The sequence below is a fragment of the Macrobrachium rosenbergii genome, chromosome 1, assembly GCF_040412425.1.
Source record: "Macrobrachium rosenbergii isolate ZJJX-2024 chromosome 1, ASM4041242v1, whole genome shotgun sequence".
NCBI lineage: Eukaryota > Metazoa > Arthropoda > Malacostraca > Decapoda > Palaemonidae > Macrobrachium > Macrobrachium rosenbergii.
The window spans coordinates 60071951-60098953 of record NC_089741.1 but is presented as its reverse complement, the minus strand read 5'-3'; the positions used below and the strand labels follow the sequence as shown (position 1 = coordinate 60098953).

The following is a 27003-nucleotide window of genomic DNA, read 5'->3' as shown; positions in this document are numbered from 1 at the left end:
ATCAATGCAACTTCTATAAAAACAGACTGCAGGAAGACATTAAAGTTTACGAAGTGAATTTCGACGAATCAACTCCACCCAGAAAATAGATAAAGATAAATGGAAAAGAAAATCCTAAGAAGAAAATAAGCTATTCAAGAGGCTCATTGTTCCCTAGGTGGTGAAGCTATATTTAAATGCACCTGGAACTCTCCACCTTTTGGGCACGTTTGGTCCCTAAGACCTTTAGTTCTCTGGTTCTTGTGGTACGGGATAAAGCATACTGCAGGATATCATGGCGTGAAACCAAAGGATTGTTTCAAGTTCTGGTATACAGAGCGAAGAAATCATTTATAAAGTTTATTTGCCAATATTAAGTGCAACAAATACGTGTGATATCTATTTATAACGGGTGTGGGAATTTTTTTTTCTAAACACCTAGCTGTTTACTGCAACAGAGATATTCCTGTCACATTCATATTATAACTGGCGAGTCAAGAACAAACTACTGTTTACATAACACCCACATCATACACTACACAATGAGAATTATCAACAATACGCAAAATCCGCGTACACACTGCACCATTCTCTTCCATTTTTCTTGAACTCTCACTTCTGTAACATTAAGGGCCTTCTATTTTCATGCCTATTCTGCTCAAGGCATCCAGTACTTCCAGGTCTTCGTCTCCTTCCTCCCAGGAATTCTGAACCAACCTCTTTCATTCTAAAACTCAAAAATACTTTTTTTTTTTTTTTTTTTTTTTTACCGCGTTGTATCTGCGTTGTTTCTCAGCATTTGAGCCTCTCTTACTCCTCAAGAACAACACAATCAATTCTTCTCAGAGATCCGATTTCCATGCCAACCCGCCTTTACTGTACACTCCAACTTAAAGACGTGTTTAGACACTTCAGTTCTCCCAGCTCCTCTTCTCTTCTCTTATCTTGCCATCCTCTGTTACTTTGAATTATTCACTTCTATTCATCCATCATCTACATTTCTGTTTACCCTTATATCCTTTCTTTCTCAAGTCTGCATTTACTGTCGAGTGCTTCCTTTTATAAATTCTTACAGACGTCCACTCGCCTCTGCAGTTATTTTCAACTATTCACAATTGGCACGATATCTGCATACTATTACTTCACACTCTAGTCATAACACCTTGAATCTTATGAGAACTTTGCCTATAACCCCTGTCTTTTCTTAGATTTGTCGCATCACCACATATTAAAAGGTATCGAATTGCCATGGAAATAGCACACCTCTATCTCAGACCCAGTGTCACTTAAAGCCAGTCACTCTCCCCTCTTCAATATTTTAACAGTTTACGTTCATCACAAAAAATTCTCTAAACAACACTGCATTATGCATCCATAGAATCCTTAATACTACAACCATTTATGTAAGCAGATTTTTATGGGTCTATGTATGCCAATACAGCTTTTCCCTTTTACTGTCTAATTTCTCACACAACTGTTTCACGCACGCATATACATTATGTATTTATACACATCCACACACGCTCATATATATTTCTTACATTTCATATTTATAAATGTCATATTTATGAATAGAGCAAAGTCAAGTCTCCCAAACATTTCTACGGAACCGCAGCGCAGCCATGCCGGTGGGCTGTCTGAAAGCAGCTAATTCCCCGCCACCCACTCGCTTCAAAGACGAATGCTGTACTCCGGGCGTCCACCTGAAGGGTTTAAGTGTGACTTCAGCACCCAAGCAGCGTCCGGCCATAGGCTTCTCCCCGGAACAGGACCGTGAGAGGAAGGGCCTCGAGCCAGAAGTCAGAAACGACTGTGATATATCGATTCCGGTCGAGGGACTGAACAGGAGCAGGGATGACGACCACGACGGGCAGCCCATGTGGTGGCTGACGAGGACGTCCTCCTCGATTCTGTTGGTGCAGGGCGTCTTCGTCACTCTCTTCACTGCTTTCGCCAGGTGACCTATGCCCTTGGCAATCTCACCCTTTTCGTTAGTATGCCTGCTTGTTGAGTTAAGGCTTCCCCTTACTTTAAACAAAAATCGAAGATCAGGTTGATCTCACTTCAGCATGAAATTGGAGGCTTCAGAATTCTAATGAGATAATGAGTCTTCAGACTGCAACATAAACAATACCTTCACTTTCACTCTAAGCTGTAAATGCATTCCCATCGGAAATGGAAAACAACTTGTATCTTTGACATAAAGCTGAAACTTTACAACATATGGACCAATATTTCCAATAGTCACATGATGTGCTCAATTGCAACTGTACCTCACACTCTTACAAGTCCCCCACCCCACCCCTCCCTTCATATCTCAGTTTAATTATCTACTATCGTAGAACAATTAACTACATGACTAAAATAAAAGAAGTTACAGGCTTTATCTTTCAAACCCGTAATCATGTTGGCAAAAAAAGTGCAATTAATTTCCGACTTAACGGAAAGAGCGTAATCTTTACGGTTTAATCTTCCATATACGTACTATTCAATTAGAACTCTCATACGAACCTTTGCCGCGTGACTGGCGAGTGCGGACGTGCTTTTGGTCGCTCCTGTTCTTAGCTTACAACCAAGGTTTGTCCTAACGGCCTCCCAGGCAGTTTACCCATCTGGAGAACGGCCAGTGCACGTGTAGATCACTACAGTGCGACTTTAGGACACCTGAAGGGGACTGAGTCCATTGGCCTACAATTTTCTGTTCGCCCAAATTATGAGATGGCGTGCTTTGTCATTTTTGACAAGTTAGGCCTGAAGGAGATCGACATAGCGGGATTCCAGCAAATGGCCAACAACAGGGGTATAGCGACATTTCAAGATCACCCGCTTTTTGAAGAATTCGTTAAAAAGTTTGAAGACAAGCTTATTGAATTTGACAGCGGGAAAAGAATAAGAGTAGTAAACTTGAGCAGTGCGTGCACATGTGTTTCCATTTTATATGAAAGATGAGCTCCCACTTGGGGTTTTGTCTGTTTTGAGCTGATATGGAAAAATGTTTTTCATTAGATAATTGTTTTTCGTATGGGAAAGCTAAAGGTTTATTGAATGGTATTCGTACAGTTAAGATGGTCGTGATAAGTAACATTCCATTTTCAGTGACTATTTGTGGACATACGATTGCCTTTCTGTATCGGGGCCAAGTGCAGACATGCTATAAACGTGGAATAGTTGGTCATATGGCTGTTAATTGCTTGACGGACAGGGAGGACAGACAAAACTTTTTCGGCTTTACCGATTTCCTGTGTTTATCAACCGAGAGACCAGTTTCGAAGGAAGGTGTGCAGAAAAGTGATAAACAGTGAAGAAATCGCTAGAGAAATTACACAACAGGTGCAGTCAAACCTGGTAGTCGAAGGTGATACGATAGCCAATGGAGAGAGCATGAACTCCGATATAGAGAGTTGGATCATTCGAGTAGCGTGGAAACTGTTGTTGAAAAAAGCAGCTACCAGGTAGAACATGTACAGGCTACTGTGTTTTCGGATTACCATGATATGGAACGTTCTGTAGAAACTCAAGAAGTGTTTGAAGGGTCAGTGCATGAAACAGAAGAGGCCCCTTGAGTAGAGGAAGATGTTTTGTTTTCGGTAACGAATGCAGGCGACAGTGGAAAGTGTACACAAGAACGTGAAGGCCTACAAGAGATGGTGGTGGAAGCATCGGTACACCGTGAGGATGAGTCAGTGGGTGTACTTTTAGATAGTGGAGACGAAGATTTTTCTATAGTATGGATGCTCAAGCATTAGATTACTGAAGGAAAATGGAATTTAAACCTAGAAAAAGTAGGGAAATTAAAATTACTAGGGATCCTTATCTCTAGAGAAACGGAAGGAGCAGAAATCAGAGAAAGGTGTAGGTAAAAATGCTATGAAAAAGAAAAACTTGTGATTATCTTTAAACAGAGGCAATGTTCTTGCAAATTGCAACCTTGAATATTAACGGACTGCATGATGTAGGTAAATAAATGAAAGTTGTTTATATGGTGAAATGTTATGGTATCGATATTCTGTTACTGCAAGAACACAATACGAAGCGTTTATCAGAACTGGAGTACATAAGTTATTCTAAAATTGTTTTTAATCCTACTGTTCTCTTGAAGGGTGTAACGTTTATTTGTATTTCTAAGCAAAAAGGTATAAGAATACTGAGGGACGAAATGGATGAAAATGGGCGAATCTTGGGTGTGAAAATATTGTATGATGGTTCTATGATCCCTGTCGTTAACGTTTAGTTGTGAAAGCTACAGATCCCGGGAGGCTGTCGGCATCCACACAGGGAAAACAACAATAATGATTGTTTAAAGCATAACTGTGGCAGTCATACCTCACCTCTATAGAATTATGAAGCCTTTCGAACAATACCAAACGCAAAAGCATACTACTTTAAATTCTTACTTGATAGTAGCACGTTATATGCATGCAGCATCTTACGTTGCAGGGCACGAGCTTTCATTTTCAGCTGGGGTTGTTCGGATCTGGCGGAAGTCAGTTGGAGGTGGACGAGGTAAACTACAAATGTCTTAACAAGGAATTGCTAGGGCAAGAGTTCTACAGGACTCAGAAGCTTGACTGGAATATAGAATTTAGGCCAAAGTTCAAGCGCTGGAACCTTTGGGGTCATTCAGCGCTGAAAGGGAAATTGACACTAAGAAGGTCTGAAAGGTGGAACAGGAGGAAAACCTCGCAGTTGCACTCTGAAACCACTGATAGAGAGGGTGAAAAGTCAGATGGAAGAAAGATAAATAATATGAACGGAGGTATAGAAAACGGAATGAAAGAGGTTGCAGCCAGGATTAACAGAGAGCTCTATTAATCCTGGTTGCAGGTAGGGGCCGAAGGGAAGCTGTAAAGACCCTTAAGCAATGCCTACAATGCACCACGGGAGGTGCACTGACGGCACTACTCCCTCTACAGGAGACCCAGAAGCTTGCCCTCCTTACGACTTCACTTGCCAATCCACAGAATATCAACTACGACTCCGTGTTCTGCATATGACTGATTGCGTTGGCATAATCTAAATTATGACAGATACATCAATTCGATATTTACCGGAGCCGGATGAAAGGCTGCATGATCACAACAGAATACCCCGGCCCCCAAACCTATGGCCACGAATTTTTCTCACTTAGCTCAGCTGTCCTTTGAGTAAGGGGATTTGCATTGCCTTTACCTATACTAAGGATTTAGGTAAGGTTCCTGTATGATTTGGAATCATCGAATTCTAGTGAGGCTAACTCAAGTTAGATTTTTCTTTGGTAAAAACTTGTACATTTAATTACAATGTGCAAATACTAATGTGAAAAGGGCACCAAAGATCGTTTCACATAAAAAGTCAAAGCATGAAGATAATCTGCAAAGATGGGAACTTCAAAACGCGCTATATTCAGCAAGGTTGAATAATTTAATTTAGATTTTAAAAATAAAGGTTATTAATTCCTCCACACTCCCCTAGATGCTATTTCTAATGTCTTACCCATGATTAAAGGCACTGTGTTAATGGAAGGTTTTCCATGAAAAATGTAAATTAAAAGATTTACCATGTTCTAAAATATACCGTCAATAACTACAGAATCAAATGAAAGAACTTTTAATTTCTTCAGTTAAGCCAAGCTTCTGAATTTTCACAGTGCATGCAATGTCCTGTTGAATTCCTGAATGTTAATTGGAAGTATCACACCTTGTTACCCTCGCTAATCAGTACGGGCGAACTGGATTACTCATTGTGGGGAATGTTCACTCTGAGGTGTTGCGTGACATTAATTACAGGTCAAGTACTGCGTGCTAACATAAAATCATACTTATGGCGTCTTTTATGTGAGGCATACAGTGTTTCACTGTTGGAATGACAAAGACTCTTTCCTTTGTTGCAGATATTCTCCCTACGCCGATGGCTCGCACGTTCGCAACAATCACCATGCCATCCTGGGTGGATATGTTCAAGAAATTAACCCCATCCACCAGCACTTCGGCAGTCAGTATAAGTTTCTGATTTTTCTTATACGCTGTTTGAGAAAACTGCGGAATAATGAGTAAATAAAATAATGGAGATTTAATTTTTTCACCTTACGTTTGAATCAAATAATATTGGTATCTTTACCAAAGAAAAATTTACCTATAGTTTTCAACAAGATGCTGCTACTTGTTAAAAACGGCTCCAGTTAGAGAGAGAGAGAGAGAGAGAGAGAGAGAGAGAGAGAGAGAGAAAGAGAGAAAGCGCTATGAATTCTTTGTTTTTTTATCTACTATTTCGATATAACAATGTTGTATTAATCCCAATTTTGTTTTCAAAACTTCCAGGCGCGATGGCCATTCACATGCTGGTGTTGGTGGGGATAGGGTTGCGCGTTGCCTTCATACGGGACTTTTCGTACAGCGCTATTGGGGCTTCGTTGCTGATAGGTGGCATCGGCATGCAGTGGGCAATTCTCTGTCATGGCTTTATCTCGTCTACAGACGACAACATCTACATTGATATTCACAGGTCAGTGTCAGCCAAGTTTTTAACTGCAGACGTTGATTGTTTTACATCTACACTCTAATTTACTAATAAAATAGTAAACTTCGTTATTGACGAATCATTGTATTTAAAACACCTGTGCCATCCTTGCAAAAACAGTTTTGACTGAGTTATCTTTATAAAATATTGATTTTCGGTTCACTAGCACTTTCAGACTTTAATGTGGGCTCATTCTAGAGTCTAGACGACTAGTATAGTGATTCGGCGATGTAATATTTTGTTAAGTTTTTCCGTTGTTTGTTCATATTTCATACTTAATATATTCATGGTAGGTTACTTAATTACGTAGAGAATCTGACGTGTCCTGCACACTGTCAATAACTATTACTGGGAAAACAGCGCGGGCCCTGAGTTATAATTTGTGAGCTTATTTTGTCCGAGACCGAGTCTACTGCCATAATTTACGGAATATCGTACACTCATTTCTTGTTTTATTTTCTAATCTTAAAGTCAGTACATGGATACATCGTGTTTACAAGCCATTTCATGAAACAATGGCCGTATATCAGTGAAAAAATGTCGCATATAAAAGGATTAAATAGGGACATTTGCACTTTCGCAACGTGATCGTAGGAATATCTCTTTCCCGTAAAATTCACAGCAAGGTAAAAAATATATAATTTTAAATTGATACCAGACGGTTTATTCCTTCAAGTAAAGAACGCTTATTTATTCTTTCCCATACTAGATTAATGAGAACCATCACCTGCAGCTTGATAACGGGTACACGGCTGCAATAAAATGATTTAATTTGCAGAGAATAACCAGAAGTACCAACAACCTTAAGAGTAATACTGTCATTATAGTGTCTCAATCTGCATTGACGGTGCCATAACAACAGGAAATAACTTAATTCCATAGCAGACGTAGCTGAAGATGTAGTCATTATGCGATACACATTAGGAAACTTTTTAAGTGACCAAAAAGGAGTACCGTAGTATAGCAAGGGCGTATTATTTATATCTTAGTTTTTCTTTTAAATACTCTAATTGGAGATGTCTGACAACATACAATTTTACTTTCAATTCAGAGATTTTTTATAGAATTCAGACCCAATGTTTGAAACCCTTAACCTTTTTCCACCTGGCAAATAAAATGTGCAGTTTTTTCCAGTTCTCATCAAGTGGAGATTGTAACTCATTATCTTAAAAATGTCTGTGGGCTGGAGCAAGAGGCAGTTGGTCACAATGATACCAGCAAAGCAGTATTTGTTTCTCGATTCGACATGAAAAAATGTTCCCCGTGGTTTATCATGTGGATTCCGTAAAGGTAGTTGGTGCAAATTGCTTGTTTTTAAAGTTCACTAACCAAACCCCTCTTGAAAATAAGAGGCTGCCACTGGGGTGGAAAGTTTTAAGGTTGGGCAAAACCCTTAGTTGCTTGCACCAACAGTATTGAAAGAGAAAAAAAGAAAAAAAGGTAAATTTACAGTTTCGGTCAAATTCACATTTCCGATATAAAATTACATTTTCCCCTAGCTTAAATAGTGTATCAACGAATCTGACCTTATTTCTACCGCAAATGATTAGATTTAGAGATACATGGGCCGCCATGGGTACCGGCCTCGTTTGGTGGTGTAATCCGCACACGCGGCTTATGCACATTTTAAAATGATTGTTGCAAGCCCAGTATGTTCTGGCAAGCGGTAATATTGAGCTATGCCGCACGGCACAGGGGTTACAGGGAACGAAATTTTACCTTTAACGTCTTCAGTTACAGTTTCTGGTGAAATTCACGGCCGAAACTGTAATGTTACCATTTTCGTTAACCACTTCACTTACCTTAAATAGATGGTAGTACTAAATGTTCACGAAGAAAGGTAATCACAACCTGTGGAGTTCCATTGTAATGTCCATGGAAACGACCAATAGCCTCAAAGTAAGACAGAGAACACCCACTGCAGACGTGCACGACGGAATCCATGGCAGTCAACTGAAGCGCACTTTGTAGAAAGCCGGCTTATTCCAAAATCGCAGTTAATTGATATTCTTGAAACAAAGCAACCAATCAGGTTTCAGCATTTGTACTGGGTACTTATAATTCATAACGAAAAAACAAAAGACGATTAGGCATTTTTACCCACAATACATTGACAAAAACAAAAACGCATCAGCAGAAAAACTGACATGGCAGCATAAACGCATCCTTGCGATAACAACAAGGAACAATATTCATCGGCAAATATCTCCGTAACTCTTAATTTGCGGAAGATGCGAGTAAGTATTTCGTATGAATCATGACAAAAATATATGATAGCAAGTAAAAAAATATTAGATATCCGAATTTGACCGAAACTGTAATAATACCGAAAAAAATGTGCCGAAGTATCTTTGGCGCAATCAATTTTCTGCACAGCGTACAATGCTGTATGACATTCTCAGCCACGGCCCATGAAACTCTCAGCCGCGGCGCATGAAACTTTCAGCCACAGCCCGGTGGTGGCCTATGTTGTTGGCATCATAGCGGTGCCAGACGCACGATCATGCCTTGCTTAAACCTTAAATGAAATAAAAACTACTGAGGCTAGAGGGCTGCAATTCGGTATGTTTGATGACTGGAGGGTGGATGATCAACATACCAATTTGCAGCCCTCTAACCTTAGTAGATTTTAAGATATGAGGGCGGACAGACAGACAAAAAGCCATCTCAATCGTTTTCTTTCGCATTAAACTAAAAAGGACAATCAACAGAGAAGTCCCGAAGTCCAAGATAAAATCATTCGTGAAAAAAGGGCAAAATATCACTTGCAATGTTTCCATATAAACTTATAATGACATCACTCTAAATAAGGACCTGGTCCATTACTGGGATTAAGCCACCGGCATTCCTCTGCCTATTTCATTCTGACCTTGCTTCACCTCCTATCACACCGGGGGGAACAGGTTACTGAAGAACTGCCCATTTTTTCGAATAACCCTCATGAACAAATTTTACTTCACCTATAATATAGTACTAAACTGACCGGGTTACTTTCAGAAGACAGGTCTGGACCTTAAGCGTGTAATGATAATGAAGCAGATTAAAGCTCGCCCTAAAAACAGTCCTAACAAGTAGACAATTTAGTGAACAGGGTTTTCCCAAGGGCCAGGTCCCCTAAAGCTTTGATGAATCTTTGAGGAAAGGTAACCGACTTTTCAACTGTATATCTTCAATTTCCAGCAACAGACTCGATTTTCGGCGTATCGACACCACACATCGAAACTGAATGCTTTCCCTTATAAAATTTAAAAATCTTATAAAAAATAATTTTGATTTGCAATTCTCTAACTAGTTGCAAATGGCAGACATTAGTGCTCAACATCAGATGCGTGTGCGCCAAATTTTACTCGACGAAAATATTTAAATTTACAACATAATTTCTTGATTCAAATTAAATCAGCTTTGTTTATAAGCGCTAGTTCTCCATAACATATGGAAAAATCGCCAAACCCGCCTATTCTTTATTTAGACTTGGAAAGTAACAGGCGGGTCAATAAAAGGCAGATAAACAATTATGTTGAAAGGATCAAACTACTGATTTCCTGATAATGGAATTATACGGGGGAAAGGGGACATGTTAATGGTTAGGTAAAAGGCAAAATTATCCTTAAGAATTAGATTAAATATCAATAATAGAAAGTTTTCGATTTCAAGGAGGTCTATGGCTTTAATAAACTGGCATGTTACTGTTAAGATATGAATTGACAATGTTACTTCAGGTTACGATTTAATAATTACCATCGCGCACATTAACAAATCAATGCTCGGTCACAAAGGTAACTGGGGATTAATCGGAAATGGGCTTCCAGTGACGCTTAGTGACTATCGATGTACGCCACAATTCTAGATACAGCACGAAACTTACGTGAAAGTCGAAGACACTTCGGAAATTGGAGAAATGAGGAGAGAAAAAAAGCACAAATATAGATACTATCTCGGTACTGGCTCTGTTTGAACTGACTGGGAATCGCCGACAAGCACCGAAGACGAGGAAAGCCATGGTTGAACGGCTATCCCACAAGCCGTTAACGTGGGAATGACTTAAGCAAGAGCCGGTATTCATATCTGACTTCAAATAAATTAATCAGAATGGACCACCACTTAACATTTGTGTAGACGAAAAGTAACGAGGCTGGAGAAATTTAAACGAACGAGCAGAGGAATTGCCCTCAATTCAATTCAATGAGGGGGGGATAGGATAGAGTGGGGGTTCGATTACAAATCGATTTAAACCCCTAAGGGTCCCCCCAAAAGGAAGATACGGTTTGGAAAGGGGTAAAAGGGGGGTGAAATGAAGGTATAACGGGAAGGATAAAAGAGTGGGATAGACCCATTTGCCATTTAGTTACAGTTTACAGTTTAGTGCATGTCGTGTATTTTGTATTTGTTTCAGGCCTGAGGTGCAGGAAAGGTACGGCAAAAAAAGGCCAAGGGCGAAAGTCTTATCTTATGTACGGGCCCAATATTGGGATCGTCCCTCTTCCTCCCCTACAGGGGAGGGGAAGGAGGACCTAAAACCACTGTGCTATACATTGGAGAAGTGCACTGTTATTAGCGTTAGTTTCTCGGGCTCTCTTCCCGAGCAAGACAGAGGGTTAGTTTCGAGAGCCTACGATAATTGTGCAAAGAATTAACACCTGGGATGGAGTGCTGTACAAGGGAAAGTGCTGTTTTTAATTGCCCTGAAACGACTCGGTACTGCCTCTGGCTCGCGTCCCGAAGAAAGATCTTTACCCACGGAAAAGCAAAAAGAGTCGTTTTCTTTACATTCAAGTCGGATTTTAATTTTTTATATTTATATGAATTTCCGTACGACCTGCCATTTACAAAAAACACTAATTATCTGAGTACAGTCAAGAGAAATTTTATTCAAGTTTAATACCTTCAACATCACTAGACATCTTACGCTGTATGGGATTCTTTTGTCTGCACCGGTAATATGAAAGTTAGTATGATTTTATTAGCTAGCTTCAAGGGAAGGTTGATGAAATGAAGTAAAATATGAGAAGACTGAAATATCTGATATCTGAACTGGCTAAGTGTTAAAAATACGTAAAAGTTCGTAGATGAATTCCTTCAAGCCCCGACGAGTTATTCATTTTCATTGATTACAGCGTCCGAGACTCCTGCGCTCCATCGGCATTTTCATCATCGTCATTCCTGAAATCAGTATCATTATCTGTTCTCTTTTGAGAGGCATCTGTTCATCGGTTACATCGAGAGATGCTAAAGGCTTAATGGTTGTTTCTGTAAACATGAGAATAATGTACAAATAAAACAGGGAACATGTTTTCTCCAAAATTGATCCACAATCAAATTAGTCACGGCTGCCACATTATTTGCATGTCTGCGGCTGTTTGTGGCAACGGACATTGTATGCCCCGCCTTAATTTATATAAGAAAGCAACGTTTTCCAGTTTCATGAAAATATTCTCCCACATTTAACGAAAATACTCTCAATTAAGAACCTATCTCATTTATAGATAAGCTGTTACGTAAAGGTCATCGTTGATCTGTGTTTCTCTGCTACTATACTTCCGAAATGACTCTGAATAACTAATTTGATTACCAGTGACACGGGAGCCTTTTCATCAGGAATCTTCTTAACTTCACGGTCGATTCTAATACCACATCTGAGCAGCCATTTTTCCCTTCAAAAATGGAGACTAAAAAGACGATATCAGGTATTTTACTTAACTGCCATTTTCTGCTTTTACTTTTGCAATGAACAATGCTGTTTATGTGCAATCAGCTTAAGTTACCAACCACTCCACATAATTATAACATGCGGCCAAGGCAAGAAATTTCCAAAAATCTGTGAATACGAAGACCAGTATTGGCAAGCACCTGCCATACCGGCAGCTCTTCTTCTCCTACGAACTGGATAAGAAAAAGAAAAGGTTATGGGAATGAAGTCTTGCCATGAGAACATGCTTCTCGTGAAGTGTTTCTTGAATATGGAATCTAATAGGCAGTGGAAAACATGAAAATTTTCATATCGTTTAGTAGAAAGTTAGCGAATGAGAGAAGAAAATATAAGTATATTTTTCTCAGGAATTAGGAATATTTTTTAGGGTCATGCAAGTAGGAGTAGAAGCAAAGGAAGAAGGTAATAAGGAACAATATGGGTAAAGTCAAGGCAGATGTTACATCAACGGCAAAGTGGTCAGAAGGTGTAGGATGTCAGAGGGACTTCGCGCTCTCGCTGAAGCTCTGAACGATTCACTCTACCCAGAGTGAAATACGAGTTGGTGATGGTTGTTCTCAGGTACCTGTGACTTTCCTTTTATTCAGTCAAGGAAATAAGTTTAAATGAGAAAAACTAGTCCTGTGTGTATGGAAGTATCTGCTATAGGGATCCAGGTGATTTATTAGTATTCTGCTATTTTTAATATGGCTGTATTAGGCTAAGGATCGGAGAATTAGCAATTGTAAGGTTGTTCGAAATAGTCTAGTTAGTCAGTACTTATAAGTTATACTTGACATTTACATATGGATAAATAATGGAATACTCTCTGAAACCTTTTTTCTTGGGTGGATGACGAAAAAAATGTAAAATAAAAGAGATACCGTAACATCACAATTTTATAAACGGTAATACAGATAATAACGATTTCTTCAAAAATATTAAGGACGGTCACACATCCTTCATAAATGACTTTGGACTTTGCTGTTTTATCCACGAGAATAAAACTGTACTAAACACCACCAACGCCTTCCTTTTTTTGAAGAAGAAAAAGAAATCGTGAGGGTTTCTACGAGATAAGATCCTCATACCTATCCTCATTCATGGTATTAATTTCCCAAAGGTTACATTATAACTTGCCCTAAGTTTATAGAAAACTTAACAGGTGAAAAACATTTTAAATATTATTAATGTAACTGTTTTGAAAATATTTAGTCCTAGAATGGAAAAAATGTAACTATCAACTAAACTAAACAAGTAAAATGGGCCGAAGAAACGAGCTTCTTTGTATAACATAAAACCAAGGCCACCGAAAAAATAGATCTATCTTCTGGTTGGTCTCGGTATATCGCTGTAATGAGCCAGGTCCATGAAACTTAACTACAGACCAGCGGGTGGCCTGTCCTATAGTTCCAGGCGGACTCATTATGGTAAATTTAATCTTAAAATAAAATTATTGAGGCTAGAGGGCTGCAATTTGGTATGTTTGATGATTGGAGAGTGGAAGATTAACATACCAACTTGCAGCCCTCTAGCCTCAATAGTTGTTAAGATCTGAGGGCGGACAGAAAGTGTTGCCGGACAGACAAAGCCATCTCAATACCTTTCTTTTACAGAGAACAAAGGAAAAATCCCAAACTCTAGATCGTTAAACAACACGCATGATTTTGAAATATATCCAGGTCACCTGTCTTGCCTCAGGTCACCATGTAAACAAAAGCTGTGGTGATGCTCCTGCTGTGAAGAGAATGGACATCGTCTGCAAATGAAGGACTGGACAACATCGTCCAGCGTGGATTTACAGTTCCCATTGATCCCTTGCGGCTGTCTCCCCTCGCATAATTGTGTATGACAACGCGTCCCTGAGCGTGCACGAAAGAACGTAATTCCCGTTCTCTTCCTTTTGCCTCACATACAGAGTCCTTCCAATTTCTTTTTTTCTTGCTCGAGTGACCTCTACGCCACGCCATTATTTTTCTCCCTCACTTTCTTCATTTCTTCGTTGTGATTATCTTGGGATTCGTTGTGACTTCAAAGCGTTTTATGTGGTGATAATCTTGTTGCGCGCATCGCTCATTTATTGCTGTAGTATTTTGCATTGGTCATGCCAAGAATCCAGCTTGAATCGTATTCATTTAATTTCCTTTATAAATATTTGAGATCACACACACACATATATATACATACATACATACACACACATACATATATATATGTATATATGTATATATATATATATATATATATATATATATATATATATATATATATATATATATATATATATAGTATGTGTGTGTGTGATTGTGTTTAATGTCACATAGCTCATAAAAAGCACATTTACACCGAGAATAAATAAGAAAAAAAATTATGGTGAAACAAAAATGAACGAAACGTTTCCTTCTTCTCCGTCTCCCGGAAGCATAATCCAAGGGGAAGTGAGCAGCATAGCAGTGAGCGTGAGTCACGGCGCCGTTCTGGGTCTTGCGTCTCCTCTCCAGGTCCTTGGACTGACTTTACTGCACATCCCAATTCACATATTGTCCGATCTTCTGTCGTCTCGAGTCTTGAAGGTCAGTTGTCCAAACATAAACGCACGCCACTCGTTTCAGATTGAGACGCGATTTTAGTAAATTTTTACGCTCCAAAACTCACGACGCAAAATATAGATAAATTAAAAAATACTGTAAATAAATAAATAAAAGATGTATACAAATTTTTCACTTCTTGACAACATGGACATTTATTTGCAAAATATTCCTAAGTAATATTGAAGAACGAAAAAATCTGAAATATCTGTTGGGGTCTGAGCACTGTCATAACCTGGGAGCTACATGTGGCCTACATGTTCTTGGGCGCAATTTGGTCCTTACCAAATTAGAAACAATAATGATAACTGTACTCGTACTAGAGTCACTTACTTATGTCACGGATTGAACTAAGTTTTCAAATACCACAGACTTGAAAAAATGTCTCATATTAATCCTCTTGCTTTCCAAAACTTTGACATTATTATAGGACTACAACTCTCCTATAATTTTTCTGGTTCTTTTTCGCAGGCCGTTGATATGGGAGGCAGCGTCAGTTTCCATTTGTTTAGTGCTGTTTTTGGCGTCGCAGTCAGTGTGGTCCTTCGAATCAACGCTAAAGAGAGCCCATCGAAGCTGAACGTTACCAAGACATCTCAACTGGTTGCTTATCTGGGTATTTTATGTCGTACTTAAGCAAAAAACTGTTTAGGGGACTTGACTGCAAGTTTATGATAATTGCTAAATAGTCGATTATTCTCCATGCACGGATAACGGAAGTCACATTCTCACTGAATTCTTGCGGATGACCACTTGTGTGTATGTCAGAATTTAGGGGAATATACATGATTACATGCATATGAAGAAAAAACTGAGGATTTTCAGTTTTATGAACGACACTAACACTCAGTAACGATGTCCATGCCAGCAGGTAAACTTTCCATACAGTATAATCATATCTCTCAAAGATACTTATACTGGATGAAAATTTCTCGAAGGAAAACAGAAATTATATTTCATATAAGCCACACAATTGGCTAACAAAAAACAAAGAACGGGTTTCCCAAATGAGTTTAGTAAACTGGCAACAAAACAAAATCAGCTTCAAAACGTAAACCTTTGCTTTTTTCTTTTAAGAGAAGAAGATTTATCATTGTGATGCGGAGAAGAAAGATTTTCCCGCACTTCTCACAAAGGTTGAGGCCTCACTATGTCTTGCTTATTCCTGTTCGTTTTCAGTCAGTATAAGGAGTTTATTGTTATCCCTAATCAGAAAGTGTAGACTCACAGAGGATCCACACCATCTTTTAGACACGTGTGTGGGTGGCAAATGCATCTCCATCGTTCTAGTCATATATATATATATATATATATATATATATATATATATATATATATATATATATATATATATATATATATAGTGTGTGTGTGTACATACATGTGTGTATGTACACACACATTAAATATATATATATATATATATATATATATATATATATATATATATATATATATATATATATATATATATAATTGTGTTTGTATAAAGGCTAAGTCAAAATGTATTTGTAATTATTTATATCAACAGTAAAAATCTGTTGCGTAAAAGTTCATAAATGCTGCCAAGGTCTCGAAATGATAAGGCTTTCCTTGGCGACGAACCAGAATGCAAATTACCGTTATTCGATTCTTTCCAGGCAGCGCGTACCTGGTGGCCTTCCTCCCCAGCGTGTGGGCTTCGAGGCTCATCGGAGACGACCTTCACAGGGCCACAGTCAACGTCGTTTTGGCCACCTTCTCTGCCTCCGTGATGGCCTTTCCTGCCTCCTCCTTCGTTCATTCCAGCAGGAAATTTTCCATTGTAATATCTAGTGAAATTGGTCTGGAAACGAGAGAGAGAGAGAGAGAGAGAGAGAGAGAGAGAGAGAGAGAGAGAGAGAGAGAGAGAGAGAGAGAGAGAGAGAGAACTTGCATGTTGCTCATCCCTGATCCATTTTTTATGCTGGATGTAATATCTTTTTTCATTCATTATTTAAACATCCAAATTCAAATAAGGTTTGTGATGATCGTGTCTGTCTGATGACATGCATGATTGTTTTAAAATGCCTGTAGTTTACAAATTTGATTATGCTAAACAGTATGCAGACAATATCTGTACAATATAGGGACAATATTCAAAGAGTAGGCTTAAATCTAGATTAATAGCACGATCAATTTGCAAAAGAATAAAACTGGAGGCGTTAGAAAAATATTGTAAAACTAAAATACGTTCTTTGAGAAAGATTGCAAATATGAAGAACGGAAAACTTTGACGAGCTTTTTTGTTTGTCTGATTATTTATTTATTTCTATTCTCTGCAAATTTTCAATAGAACCACCACAAATTTTACTGCCATTAACATTGAGTACAATGAGCACAATGGAATTGCGTTCAAAGGTCAACGGTTTACAACCTGGCTGGTCACCATCATTCGCCCTTCCCTTGAATAAAAATTAATCGATGCTGAAATTGAGCAACATGCTCATTCATTGCATTCCGAGGCATCATCTCTACTGTTCATGCAATAAGTACGACCTACTTGGTATAATCAACAATGAAGCAACTCTGTGATTTTATACTAAACTCCTCGACATTATGGTTTTGCTAAATTCTTAATGGTTCGACACTAATCTTTTGGTATCCATTTAGGATATTCCTCCCGTGCCTTCGAGCTCTACGGCTCATCCAGAATGCAGATTTGCTTCTACGCTGCAAAAAGCCTGTAATCTACTTATTCTAAAACAATTATTATTCTAAAATTTTCACCCAGATTGAATGATCCATACAATAAGAAATAGGAATGAATAATACCGAAAACCTACATGCAAAAAATCTACTTAATGGGGAGGCAGTTACGGATCAGCTCTTTGTTTCCAATAAATGTTTACTTTATGGTCTCATTAAAGGCTTGCAAGTATGATGGACACCAACTCTAATCTCTGTTGGGTTAATCTGATGCAGTAATAAATAAAACTTCTTGCACGACAATTAGGGCAGCGTGTTTAGTTATAATTAACAAACTTACTTGAAGATTTTTAGCCCTTTTACAACATGGTAGTTCAGAATCAAATGCGAGTAAAGTAAATGAGTGGGTAACTACAGTTTGTAATATAAAAATAAACAGTATATTTCATCGAAAGGTATTACGGCATTTAATTACTACCCAGGTATTAAATACAGGGGGCAAAGTAAATCTTATTTTAGAGAGAAAAAAACTTTTTTCAACGTATACTCAAGTTGGTTGCTACCTAATAATAGCGTAGTCACCTGCCTCTCAATAAACGTTTGTATAAAAGAATAGAATGAACATTTTTATGCTTTAGTTTGAAGAAATATTCTATAATATGAGTACGAAATATATAAAAGAATAAAATTGAATACTTAGCGTGTCTAAAATGAGTTTTGATATACTAAAATAAAAAGAAATTGAACTTCTCTAGTTATGCTAATTTTTTTTTTCAAAACAGATCCCCAGGTTATTCTCCCATTACAAAAGTGAGGGTTAAAGATGAACTTACCGAACCTCTCATGGATCAGCTAATTTGTCCCTGGTCCTTACAACAATGGACAAAATTGCCAAATTCAAAATTAGAATTCTTAAACTACTTTTAACAACTGCTTTTGTCCTAAATTCCTGCCCCTACAACGGAGGGCCTCACAATTTAAACTGTTAGTAAAATTTAGATAACCAACTATGATACCAACTGTAAATTCATTAACGACATTTTTCTTTCGAAATTCCAGAGCGACATCCAGTGTGGTCTGGTGAGTGGTTTTGTGGCCGTGGGAGCCGTGGCTAACGTCATGATACAGCCTTACGGCGCTCTTCTTCTTGGCGGCTTCGGGAGCGCTTCTTGCATTTTTGCTCGACATTCTATCAGGGTGAGAGAGAGAGAGAGAGAGAGAGAGAGAGAGAGAGAGAGAGAATGATGACAAAAAAGGTCAGCAACATCGTTTAATCCTAGAATCCAAGGAAAAACGGAAGAATTTCTTATTCTCTGAGAGTTGTGACAGTGTGGATTTGACCATTAGTATGGAGAATGCCGTATAAATCTCAAAATTGTCTCTGCATTATTGGGTATAAGGTCAGTATCGACCTTAGAAACTTGAAAAAAAAGACAAATTGGAGAAAAATTATACTTAAGAAATCCACATACAGTTTCGAAGCGTCAGTGTGGAGACCCTAAAATCCAACTAGCAGCTAGATTTCAGTGTCTCCAGGGTGAAGAGGCAAACATGACAAGTGAGTCTGCAGGTCTCACAGACTATCTTCGGCTGAGTGGGACCGGTGAAAAAGAAGCAAACCCTAAGCGTAGTAGATCTGTTGTAACGTTTCATTCCTATTTGATACGATAACTTTGCTGACTTTTATTTGATATCTGTTTAAATAAATATCTCTTCAGTCTGCAGTCCCAGTAGAGGTTAGTGCCGTCTGTACACCCCACGTGGTGCACAGTAGGCATTACTTAAGGGTCTTTGCAGCGTCCCTTCGACCCCTAGCTGAAACCTCGTTCATTGCTTTTACTGTACCTCCGTTCATACAATTTTTCTTCCATCTTACTTTTTACCCTCTCCCGATAATTGTTTCATTGTGCAACTGCGAGGCTTTCCTCCCGTTACACCTTTTAAAAACTTGTTTACTCTCAATTTCCCTTTCAGCGCTGAATGATCTCATAGGTCCCAGCGCTTGGCCTCTGGACTAAATTTTATATCCCAGTTCCAATTCAGTTTGCAGCAATATTTGATAATATATTATTTTCAATCGGCATATCGATGATAATCTGTTCTTTATCTTTTAATAAAAGATATTTCACAACCTCCTCGAAAGCTTAATACACCCAATTGTCTAATTTTCCAGACCTATCTGAAGTCACGATTCGGCGTCCACGACGTCGGCTGTGCAGGGGTGAGCCATGGCGTGGGAGGAGTTATAGGAGGGCTGGCTGGTGCTGTCATGGCGCTCGAGGCTACTGAAAATGGCCTATATGGATTCAGGTATGCTGTTGGGTTGGCGGGTGGGGTCGGGGTGGGGATGTTGGAAGGGTATGGTGCGATGACGGTTTTTGTTTACTTTTTATTATCTCTTATTATGTATAATAATCAGTTACACACACACTATATATAAATTATATATATATATATATATATATATATATATATATATATATATATATATATCACACATTATTACAGGTGAAATCTAGAGGGGTGTAGATCTGATTGAAAGCCTTCTTTATTTCCAAGCCACTGATGTCAATGGCTTGGAAATAAAGTCGAAACTGGTCAGGACCTACACCTGCCTCTTATTTTTCATCTGCGATAATGTGTGATTAATGAATCACGTACAAATGTGATAATAATCATATATATATATATATATATATATATATATATATATATATTTTAGCAGTTATTTGTTAAGTTAATATTCATTCATTCGAGAATAGTCTCGACGGGATTATCATCGAAGGTGAATTTTTAAAGTGATAATGATTGAAACGGGTCTGATTCGTTCACGAATTTTCCCAGCGACCCATTGACGGTCAAAACCATTGAGCCACCAAGACCGTCGAATGGAGTCGCTGGAAGTTGGTCATGTCGAGGATCGAGACCCGGCGGTTCCGATCCATTTGTCACTTTAAAAATTCCTTCGGTGATAATTCCCTACCGATATTCCTGAAGTAGCGTGAATTGGATATTGCTGACATTTGTAGCTTCGTGAATGTATATAAATCACGGTGTGATAAAATTTCATATATATATATATATATATATATATATATATATATATATATATAAAGAGTATATATATATATATATATATATATATATATTATATATATATATATATATATATATATATATATATATATATATACATATATATATATATATGCAACATGAATGTGTGTGTCTGTGTACAAATAATCTCTGAGCATGTACAATTTTATCAGACATATAAATGCACCCAGAAACATACGACCAGATAGTTATGTTGTTTGCACATGAAAAAATAAACAAATGGCAAGAATGAATAAATTATTTAGACGAGGTTATGGTCGCTCCAAAATTAAATTCTTTTAAAGAGAGATGAGCTCATTTTTTGGCGAAATAAATTTAAACTGGAAAGGGACACATTTCGGAATAATCTGGGATATCGTTTGTGAAGTACTGTAGAAAGCCTACAAAATTTACACGCCAAGCATCCTTAACGTGTGAAGAAAATAAACATGTATTCATTATCTTTCAATACTTTTTCCTTTGACGTTATATCCCAGCGTCTATCAGCTCTACCCAGCGATGTCTCCCGCAACGGGCAGCGACGAGCTCGTCGAAGTGGAGAGCTACCTGAACGTGAAAGCTGGTGACGGTCGTTCTCCCCTCTCCCAGTTCTCCTATCAACTCCTGCACTTGATTGTGACAATCTGCGTTGCCGCTGCAGGTGGCGTTGTTACCGGTGAGCTAAATCTGCACTGTAATAACTTGTATTGAGCCCTTTGTTGGCCGAGTCGGTTGAGCTTCAGACTGTCATTCGATGGGCCGGAGTTCAATTCCCGCGGCCGGCTGATGAAAAGTTAGAGGAATTTATTTCTGGTGATAGAAATTCATTTCTCGCCATAACGTGTTCGGATTCCACACAAGTTGTAGGTCCTGTTGCCAAGTAACCAATTGGTTCTAGCCACGTAAAATAAGTCTAATCCTTCGGGCCAGCCCTAGGAGAGCTGTTAATCAGCTCAGTGGTCTGGTAAAACTAAGGTATACTTAACTTAATAACTTGTATTCTTCAGTAATGTTCTTTAGATTTGTAATAACTTGTATTTTTTACTAAAGTTCTTTAGTTTTGTAATAACTTGTATTCTTTAGTAATGTTCTTTAGATTTGTAATAACATGTATTCTTTAGTAACTAAAGTTATTTAGTTTTGTAACAACTTGTATTCTTATTTACTGGGCTTTAGTTTTGAAATATTGGTGCAAGCAACTATCAAGGTGTGAAGGCTAGTATATAACAGTTAAAAGCAGTGTATACGTTGGTTTTTAACTTCTCACGTTATCAGCTCTATCGGATTGGTTAAATTGCTCCCTAATGTCCCATTATCACTGGTAATCATGGCCCTTTGCTAAATTATATCAGTAATATTTTAACAACACAATCATTGCTATTAAACTCATTCTTACGAAGAAGTTTATTGTTTTCAGAAGCATTTTTCATGAAATTTAGCATGAAAGTTCCCTGGGATCACCTAATCATTAAGCAAATGAATGTGCCACTGGATCATTTATATAAATGTTTCAAATGTTAATATTTTACTTGCATAAAAATCTAAAAGACGGTATTTTACATCAAAGCTAAGGGGTATTTCCTACATGACAGGAAACATAAAATGTGTAAAATCTTGAGTCCCTACTTTTTCGGAGAAATTGTAAAACATGCAGTAACAGCATTCACTGAATTCAGGTAAGTTCGCATCTGTGATGACACGAAAAGAATACTAGACCAAGCTGACCAGGTAAAAGAAATACAAAAATAAAAAGAAGAGTACCTCAAAGTACATGGAAAAGTCGACGGGATTTTTACTGAAGATTTCATGAGGCATACGTTCTATAGCTGCTGGCATATTCTCTCTCTGGTACTGGTGAGATTTACTAATTGGCATGAACACTTGAATATATGTGGCCAATCTCATGCTACTTTCGTATTTGTAATCCATATTTCATCAGAATGTTATGGAGCTTGACAGCATGGTACCTACACCCCGCCCAAAATGACCACTGATTATTTGGCTAAAAAAAAAAAAAAAACACCAACCTGTGTTCCTGGCTACCAGGTCACAAAATAGCAAAGATCAAAGACCTAGGACAGAGAATTCCCTTTATGCTATGTATTAAAACCACGTATCCTACTTGCCTATGAGTTACCAATCATATGTCATCTCAAGACCTGAGCATCTTCAAATTGACGGAATAACGACATAATTAAATTTCGGCTTCCCACGTCTCGAAGGACTTGTCAAACGGGAAATGATGTTGTTTGTGCATTTCAACGATACTTGCTCCTGAGCTGAGCTGATTAAGAATCAAGAGACTGATCGAAATAAGAAAGTTTGCAGAATAATAAAAGCTGAATTTTGCCTCTCACAACCAAACGGTCAGTTTTAATGTATTTTCAGAGGAGATTTCAATTTAAAGCTGCATAAGTGGAGATGACATTGACAAATTATTTTTTTCATTGACTAATGAATTCCAAAGTAGATTATAACCCCTAACTCTCAGATAACTATTATTTGCTATGTTCATAATGAAAATCATTCAGGCACTTAAGGATTCGAAAATGACGTAAACTAGGCATTCTCTGGCATTAGGAAGTTCTACTATTGGCATAAGCAGTAAGTGTATCTAGTCATAAGGAATAGAAAAATAAGGAGCAGAATACGTTAATGTCGTCTTACAGCATATGAAAGGTAACGTATTTACAAGTGATTCCGTGAGTGACTTAACACTAACGCATAACGCACAATAAATTCAGTCTCATATTTAATTGACTATATCCATTACTGATTCATTTAAAGATTGTGCGAAGGCTAACGGCAATTTCATTGCACAATATAAAGAACAAATAACTCCTTCTTCAGTTGCTTCCTCGACATGATTTACTTATTCTTAAGTATAACAATAAAATCAATAGAAAAGATTGAAAACAATACATGCCCCTGAAGGCTACCTAGTGGAACGCCAGACAAGATGGGTCAAGGCTCCATAAAATCGACTGTGGGACAACTCGATCCTTCCGTGTATGCATTTTGAAAATGACCAAATATACAAAAAATCAGTTTGATGTAATAAATAAGGTGTGTACGGAAGAGCAAGGATTTCTCCGAGGCACTGTCAGATGTTTATTTATAGGGAGTCGAACGCAAATCCAGTATCCATTATTTGAAACCACAGAAAGACCTTCCCAAAGGCTACGCTTTTTTCCAATTGGAATACTGACGATAAAGAGCCTTTCAGAAAACAATTAACTAATATACAATACACTGGTCTACTCATCATACATAAGGGCCCGCCAATTTTCCCAGAACCAGACTTTATAAAATCGCACAGAGAAAAGACACCTATATTAAGAATATGACCAAAATCGAACATCCGTCCCAAAATTTCCGCTTCTGGTAACTGGAGACAACAGAAACACTTAACTCAGGACGCTACAAGTGGCAGTATCAATGAATTAAATCACTCGACGGGACATTCAGGGCCTGTGCTCCTTTGCAAGGCCTCAAGTTCCTCGTCAATCACAGAAAAGCCGGTCTCGAATTTTTCATAAGTCCACGAATTTTTGTTTCGATGCTCCAGTACAAAAAAAAAAATTTGGGATTATTATAATAAATAAAAGAAAGGTGAACAGTTAGGAAGAGTTTAGGCAATGTATGATCTTTCAGTTACTGAAATAACACTTCATAATCGTTCACACTGAAATTCAGCTTGAAATTAATATGTTCCTGCAGTGCTGTGCACATATAAAGAAGACCTGTTATTCTATTGCATTTTTCAATTTCAGAGGACGACATACGATAAACAAACATTTTTAGCATTCCATTTTCATTCACTAGGCGAATGAAAATTTTTTACTTTTGTTAACTTCACGAAATGATTCACAATGATTACAAATGACTAGCTGATTACAAAATAATCACAAATTACTTCGAACAGATTACAAAACCTGATTCAGCCATTCTTAAAATCACCTCCATCTCTCCCAGGTCTCCTGCTTCGGCTGCCATTCCTCGAAAACCTGACGCAGGATGACCTGTTTAGCGACAGCCGGTTCTGGCAATGTCCCGGCCGGGCACCCACTGCCCACTATAACAGGCATCGCGTGGGCAGATTCAGCCATGGTGCTTTGATCGCTGACTTCAATGGATCGTCCACTCCCTACCGCAGCTTAGAACCGTCCAGCCTTTGAAGAATCTCTCGGTAGATCAGTTGTGAAGATAATGATAGCTATGATGTGGATGCTTTCTACTTGTTTTGCTTTTGTGGATATAATACTACCAAGAGCGGTAGTACTACGCACATACTTGTTCTCTTTTTATCACTATCCTATAGTGATGTAATTTTAGGTAGTGTAGTTAGTTTTGCTTTAACTACTACTACTACTGTTATTATTATTATTATTATTACTGGTAAAACTTTACTTTAGCTGCGCGGCCTAATTCCCGCCAGTCGTCGACCGGGACAGATTCCTCATACATAAATGGATATAACCTTTCCCATAATGCCAGGTCCTGACCTAACCAGATCTTAGCTACCCAACTTAAGGCGACGTGCCCTGAACTGGCCGAGGGATCTTCGCCCCACCTCGACCTCCACAAAAAGGCGGTAACCTGTCCCTGTCGGCGACCGGCGGGAATCGGGCCGCGCAACTAAAGTCAAGTTTTAACTTATTATTATTGTGACTAACAAGTAATGGAGAGTTTACCACCTAATAAATCTATAATAATAAAATCCGAGTGGTTCTTTCTTGTTCGTCCTCCCCTGGGTGACAGTCGGGGAGGCATGACACAGCCACACAACCCCCGCAAAATTGGTTTGTCCGCCCCGGGTGGGGTAGGTAGGGGAACGGGAGGGTAGGGAGACATCCACCCTCCTGCAAACTTGTTTGTCCGCCCCGGGTGGGGGCGGGGTAGGTAGGGGAGACAGCAGCTAGCGTAGCACGCGCCATGAAGCTCGTAAGCAAATAATTATCACATGACATTGTCTAGGACTTCTTTTAAAGCAGAAAACTGATTATTTTGAATTTTTTTGAATAAAGCCAAGATTTGGAATAATGTTAATTCACAGGCTTTTCCTGTGTTAGAATATGGTGTATGAAAGACAGCTTGATGTAATGAAAAAAATATTACTTCGGATACCTATTTAAATAAAGCCAGAAAACAACTTGATATGAATACAAGGATGTTTCAAGTCAGTGAAACGTTGTTACATCCCTTTTGTGACATTACTAGTTCTTCATTGGAGGGGTGGGTAGAGCTCTCGGCTAGCACACTGTTGGCCCAGGGTTCGACTCTCCGACTGGCCAATGAAGAATTAGAGGAATTTATTTCTGGTGATAGAAATTCATTTCTCATCATAATGTGGTTCGGCTTCCACAATAAGCTGTAGGTCCCGTTGCTAGGTAAGCAGTTGGTTCTTAGCCACGTAAAATAAATGTAATCCTTCGGGCGAGCCCTAGGAGAGCTGTTAATCAACTCAGTGGTCTGGTTAAACTAAGATATACTTTTTTTTTAATAGCAACTGACAAATTAAGGGATTTATAAGATTTATCAGGTTATAAAATAAAAGGTTCCTCACTACATGACGATGAAGGTTTCTCTGGAGGATTATACAAAATATAGAAGGCACGGCTTTATTTTTTTATTTATTTTTTGCAAATACATACTGTCTTGTACATTAAGTGATGACCATGATTTTACGCTATTATTGCATATATGATAATGATATTTCTTAGGTAGCTGAAAGGCCGTTCTTCACTGTATAAAGTTATAGAGAGAGAGATATATATATATATATATATATATATATATATATATATATATATATATATATATATATATATATATAACTCTAATTATTTGTCAAAGTTTACTCACTTTGGCAGCGCAATGATGAGATCAGAGACGATCAGAATTTTCTTGTCAGTTTTCTCGTGAAAAGCCTCATTCAGAGCTACTAAAAATACCCAAAAATATTATACCAGCCATGGTTTGATGGTACATGCAGAACAGCTGACTATGACAAACACATAAGACGAAATCGTTTACATAAAAATTAAATAATTTTTGTTGAGTTTCGCCGTGCTGCGAGTAGAATTTACCATATAGCCGAGAGAAATGACACAATTCCTTCAGGAGAAAACTCGAAGGAATTACCGGCCTCATCTGTGGTGGACAAAGTTTGCATCTGTCTATCTTTGGGCCAGACTCGTCTTCCAATCCACTGCCACAACAGATGATGGTAGATTGGTTACTGGCCATTGGGAAAAGACTGAACTGTTTATCGAGCTGGAAGCTACAATCAGCTGAGAATGCCCTCTCCCCTGATACCTGTCATCCTGAACCTATTCTTACAAAAATTTGCATTTCACTCTAGGGGTGTTAAGAAAATCTGATAATCTTGATAGCTGGGCATGAGAAGATCCTGATGGTTTCTTCCTTTGATTTTAAAAAGGTTTCTAGTGTGTTGTCTCCTGAGATTATTAGATTCTATAGATTTTTGGT

General features: G+C 38.2%; 2 protein-coding genes across 7 annotated transcripts in view; one reads left to right on the top strand and one right to left on the bottom strand.

Moving 5' to 3' along the window:
* The window catches only part of LOC136838912 (ammonium transporter Rh type C-like), a 176248-nt gene that overhangs the window by 63560 nt on the left and 85685 nt on the right, over positions 1–27003 (bottom strand). For 2 of the 6 annotated variants that reach the window (XM_067104633.1, XM_067104620.1), the window contains exon 1: positions 10340–10462. The exons of the other annotated variants lie outside the window; for them this stretch is intronic. The gene's annotated coding sequence lies outside the window, so the exon portion shown is untranslated. Of the gene's footprint in view, positions 1–10339; positions 10463–27003 lie in introns of those variants that run through there. 6 annotated transcript variants of the gene reach the window in all.
* Positions 1602–25204, top strand: LOC136841803 (ammonium transporter Rh type B-like). Its single transcript, XM_067109105.1, has 10 exons — positions 1602–1936; positions 5849–5949; positions 6276–6459; positions 14583–14733; positions 15220–15364; positions 16389–16552; positions 18475–18612; positions 19589–19725; positions 21009–21187; positions 24487–25204. The coding sequence occupies exons 1-10, from the start codon at positions 1602–1604 to the stop codon at positions 24687–24689; spliced, it is 1737 nt and encodes a 578-aa protein (XP_066965206.1). The 3' UTR covers positions 24690–25204.